This window comes from Echinops telfairi, unplaced genomic scaffold (genome assembly GCF_000313985.2).
Source record: "Echinops telfairi isolate 266 unplaced genomic scaffold, ASM31398v2 ScPeMD7_7468;HRSCAF=8506_0, whole genome shotgun sequence".
Taxonomy (NCBI): domain Eukaryota; kingdom Metazoa; phylum Chordata; class Mammalia; order Afrosoricida; family Tenrecidae; genus Echinops; species Echinops telfairi.
The window spans coordinates 444,575-449,947 of NW_022111369.1; the positions used below are offsets into that span (position 1 = coordinate 444,575).

Here is a 5,373-nt window from a genome sequence, read left to right on the forward strand (position 1 = left end):
GTGCTTGGAAAGATTACTCCCATTATTTAGTGTTCTATAGACATGTATGAGGTTTGCTTGGAAGAATTAATTATGGTTTTCTAGTCTATAGAATATTTTTAAAGATCATTCTAAATCGAAACAATATAACATATACAGCCAATCCCTGGATTATGAATGAGATTTGTTGCTAGCTACTTCTTTAAGTATTGGTAGGTAAATCAGACTACATGCATATCATTCTTATAAAGCTTTAATCTAGTCTGGATCTCTGAATAATGATAGCTCAGATGAATCTATTGATGCTTACTCAATGTCTTTCCAGTAAAGCTGCAAATGCAGAGAGCGAGGTGATTGTGATAAATAAACATTTTGCTGTGTATAGGCATTGATTCAATCATTTCAAAGTGAGGGAAAATTTATAAAACAATAAAAGACAAGTAGTTGTCCATAAATCAGACATTCGTAAGTAAGGGCCTGTCTGTACTATAAATATCATATGAATAGTGTGCTGGCATACACACACATGAACCTTATCTCTGATATGCATGTTTCTGTGATATTAGCATTTATCTGCTTGTGTGTGGGTAAAAATTCACACATACATAAATGTTTCCATTTTTGTCTTTATTATTATTTTTCTCCCTCTTTCAGATAATGTTGAAAGGATTCTAGAGCCATCTTTGGTATTGGGCGTACACAGCATCTCTTCCACGTTTGTCCTCGTGATCCATTGCCCTCCAGCTTTGACTTCTTTCTGATTCCTTCAGGCATTTTGCATGATTGGCAATGGTTACATGAACTTTTGGAAAGTGGTTTTTGTACCATATCCTTTATTCACGATGGAACTTTAGGAAGCAACACAGGAAAGAACTTCCAGAGCATCATTTTAAAAAATGAATCTTATTGTGAAGCTTCGGCGAAGTTTTCGAACATTGATTGTTCTCCTAGCTACCTTCTGCTTGGTGAGCATCGTCATTTCTGCCTATTTCCTGTATTCTGGCTATAAACAGGAACTGACCCTTATTGAAACCACTGCAGAAACAGAATGTACTGATATCAAAATTCTGCCATATCGGTCAACGGAGCTAAAAACAGTTAAACCTATTGATACATCCAAAACTGACCCCGTTGTCCTCCTGTTTGTGGAGAGCCAATACTCTCAACTAGGTCAAGATATCATCGCTATCTTGGAGTCCAGTCGGTTTCAGTACCACATGGTCATTGCCCCGGGCAAGGGGGACATCCCTCCGCTTACGGATCGTGGCAAGGGGAAATACACATTAGTGATTTATGAAAATATCCTGAAGTATGTCGGCATGGACTCATGGAACCGGGAGCTTCTGGAAAAATACTGTGTGGAATACAGTGTTAGTATAATTGGTTTTCATAAAGCCAATGAGAACAGCATACCGAGTACACAATTAAAAGGCTTTCCATTGACCCTTTTCAACAATCTAGCTCTGAGGGATTGTTTGGTCAACCCTCACTCACCTTTGCTGCATATTACCAAATCCCCTACTGTTGACAAAGGCCCTCTTCCTGGGGAAGACTGGACGATTTTTCAGTATAATCATTCCACCTACCAGCCTGTGCTATTAACTGAATTACAGGCAGAGAAAGCCCCTCCGTCTTTGTCCAGCAAAACCCTCTATGCGACCGTGATTCAGGATCTGGGACTCCATGATGGAATTCAGAGGGTTCTGTTTGGCAACAACTTGAACTTTTGGCTCCACAAGCTCATCTTCCTAGATTCCATTTCGTTCTTGTCAGGGAAGAGATTGATACTGTCCTTGGACAGGTACATTCTTGTGGACATTGATGACATATTTGTTGGAAAAGAGGGAACCCGGATGAATGTGCAAGATGTGAAGGTAAGAACGTTTATAACAACATGAAATTTTTATTTTATTCACTTTCAGGTGTGTGTGGGTTTAGAATAAATATTTTAAAACTCTTGAACTTAGTTTTAACCATTCCTCCCAAACATGTCATATGTTTCAGGGTTTGGGACAGACAGAAAACATCACAGAATATATGATGTTAGACTTCTTGCCTCCATTTAGGTCTTGCCCAGGCCAGCTGGAACCTATATAACTGGCCTCTGGTTGTTTTACCTGTTGAGGTTTGTAGCAGTGAGACTGATATATTGACAGAGCTCTATCTGTGGTGGTATGATTTTGCGTGCCCTCCTGGGGGTTGACCCTGGTGGATGACATACAAGATGAGATGCCAGTCAAAGATCTAGCCATTACTTAAATATTGGGATTTTTTTTTAAGTGTCATAGTGCAGGTAGTACTGGACTTGGCTTTGGAGGTTATAATTAATTATTCAGATATTATAAGATAAAACATCAATGTTGCTGGTTACACATTCTAATTATGTATTAAAATTCCATTTTTGATCACTAGTAGAGAAAGTAAATTAAAAAATTGGTGGGGGGGAGGATAATTTCCCCTTTGCTTATCTTGGTTCAACATTCTCACATGATCTTTAACTCATGCCTGTTCTGCTATATAGATGATAAAACTCATTCTGTACATTAGTAATTTAAGAGAACATATAAATAAAAATAATAGCACATCATTTATAAAGAAACTGATCATTTGGCAAGATGATGCCATCCTCTTTCAACTTCCATTACTAGATAATTAGTCCTCTCAAGATGACACCAGGATACTACTTCAACATACTAGGTTCTTAAAATATTGAACTTTAAGGCATGACTAAAACCAGTGAAATAAAATCCCATTTTAGGAATCTCCTGTATTAGTGGGCTCTGTTTGAAACAGTTTACACGACAGTGATTCAGCATGAGCTACTAGATGAAGTAGGATGTAACTCTGACCCAAATAGTTTATTGTAAAAATATTAAATGAGCTTTCACAGTTCTTTCTAGCTTTTTGTGACTTTAGAGAGCTAAATATATATACTTTACCTTTTCTTAAATAAAAATATTTGTTTTATTTTAGTTTTGATATAATAAACTTAACAAGAGTTTGTGTTTCAAAATTTTCCCTATTTGGGTATTATCCTAAACGGCAACATATACCATTTCAGTGTACAACACTACAAAAATGTTTCAAAAGTTTCATGGACTATAGGATGAAAAGATACTGAAACTTTTCTATGACCTTCTTGCAGTGCCCGCGTATGATGTGGAAAGTTCTTGTACTTCTAAAACAAGGTTTTCAATTCAATTTTACCTCTTTTATTTATTCTAAATATAAAAATAAATAACTAGTACAATATTTGAAATTCAATTGTGAATTTTAAGTAGCATAACCACATAGAGAACAATAACATTGAATAAATACTAGAGGAGCAATTTCAGAAGCAGAGACTCACAACATATGTATCTGTGTTTGTGTGGTTCTACATATCTATTTATGTATGTGTATACATATACAAACACATATTAATGTGTGTGCACATACATTTGTGTGTATACATATGTACATATTTCAGCTGAGCTATTTCTTTGAAGATAACATCCTCTATGTGCCACCTGGGGTTTTGTTTATGATTTTCTTTCAAAACTGATAATCAGTGAGCATCCAAGACTTGATTAGAAGTTAGAGATGTAAGTATCCTCTTGGGTTACCTATATTTCTAGTGTGGTTATAGTAACAGTGTTTTACATTTTATTCTTATTTTATTTCTGTTTTATTTTTTATGTACATAAAATCTAGGATCAAGAATCTTGACTGTATGTGTAGGGAACGGGCCTGGATGCCTCTATGGTCTTCAGCCTCATATATCTTCTTGGTCATATAGTATTTAATAATGTTTAGTGGATGAAGAGAAGAAATATGCACTTCTTCAAACTCGTCTCCCATTTGTGTAGTGCCCAGGTATTGCTGTTCTTGAGTGCTGTTCAGATCCAGTCAGTTTAGACTTCTGGGATTGCCCCGTGGGGTTTCAAACAGTGGAAGCTTATGACGGATGCATACAGTCCTGGCTTTCCCACCGAGAAACTAGTGGGTTCCAACAGCCAGTAACTGAATATGGAACCACTGCGCCACCAGCGTTCCTGGGATTCGTCATTGAGAGTTTTTGGTGATATTCTGATGTAGAATTATTCAGTTCCTCAATTGAACACATGACGGAAAGCATAGGTACTTTGTGGGCCCTCCTTGGTTATGTGCATGATTATTTTCTCCCCGGACTACTTTCGCCATGTGCATGTCAGAGCTGGGAGTAATGAAGAGCAAATTCTGACATTGCCTCATCTAACGGTAACACTCATTAGCATATTTCTCTTAAATCTAATTCCTTGATCATTAGATCAAAATTTTAGATCATCTTATTGCAGAGTAAGCCATGTGTAAGGTACAGCATTATTGTGTAGTGAAAATGACATGAGTATTTGAACTGAATTTGAGAGGCCATATTCTTTCTACTATATGGTTCTGCTGAACTAAGCATTTATGTTTCTTCTCTGCAGAATTCTCTGCCCTTTATCTCATTGTCTCAGGCCCTTTCCCACTAAAGCCAGTGAGAGAGAAATTTATATTTCCATTTCAAAAGAAACCTAATTCCACACAGTTTTAGTAACTGTCATCAGATTAACATAATTTCACTGCATATCTAAAATTTTGAAATGTGAGAGAAAAATTACCATGTATATAAAACTTCTATAAATTAATTGTATTTGGAAAGATTATGGTCATAATTATTTTGACCTGGTATTATATCTGTGTGACCTTCAATGCAACCACAAAATATTTCATGTACATGGAAGGTTGATTACAAGGATAACCTCTAGCTATTTAGGATGTTGTCTTATACATTTAAATTTATTTTTTCTTTGTGTGGAAAGCCACTTCTGTTTTCACAGTGGTCTTAAAACTGTGTTGATTGTTCCTTTTAAAAACGATATTGGTTGAATAGGAGTACTGGTGCCTCAGAAGGATAAGCAGTGAACCACTAGGTAAGCAGTTCAAACTCACCATTTCCTCCGCAGAACAATGGTGAAGCTGTCAGCTCCTGTAAAGATGCACGTTCTCCAGAACCCTAAGGAACAGCTCTTCTCTGGCCTATGGGATCACTGTGAGGTGGGATTAACTTGATAGAAGTGGATTTCGTTTGGGTTTTAACCGGTTGAAAAATAACACATTTTCACAAAGAGCTGAAATAATCAAAGATCATGTTGATTACTGTTATTTTAATAGCCTTTTTAGTAGTCCTATATGCTAATTTCTATGGAAAATATAGATTTTTTTTCCCTGGAATTCTGGTTGGATTCAATATTTAATTAATGAAAAATTTACTCATAGAAATTTAGCAGAATTAAGAAGAAATATACTAATTTATTCCTTGAATATCTACTATTTATAAAACTTTGACATTTTCTGCCCAACATGTCCAAGTTTTTTATTTCATCATTTAAA

At 36.0% G+C, this 5,373-nt stretch overlaps 1 protein-coding gene across 1 annotated transcript in view; it reads left to right on the plus strand.

Moving 5' to 3' along the window:
* The first annotated feature begins 653 nt into the window (after positions 1-653).
* The window catches only part of LOC101650333 (N-deacetylase and N-sulfotransferase 4), a 356,545-nt gene continuing 351,825 nt past the window's right edge, over positions 654-5,373 (plus strand). Inside the window, exon 1 of the mRNA XM_004703471.2 lies at positions 654-1,853. Coding sequence (XP_004703528.1) covers positions 876-1,853 — 978 coding nt within the window. The 5' untranslated portion in view covers positions 654-875. The remainder of the gene's footprint in view (positions 1,854-5,373) is intronic.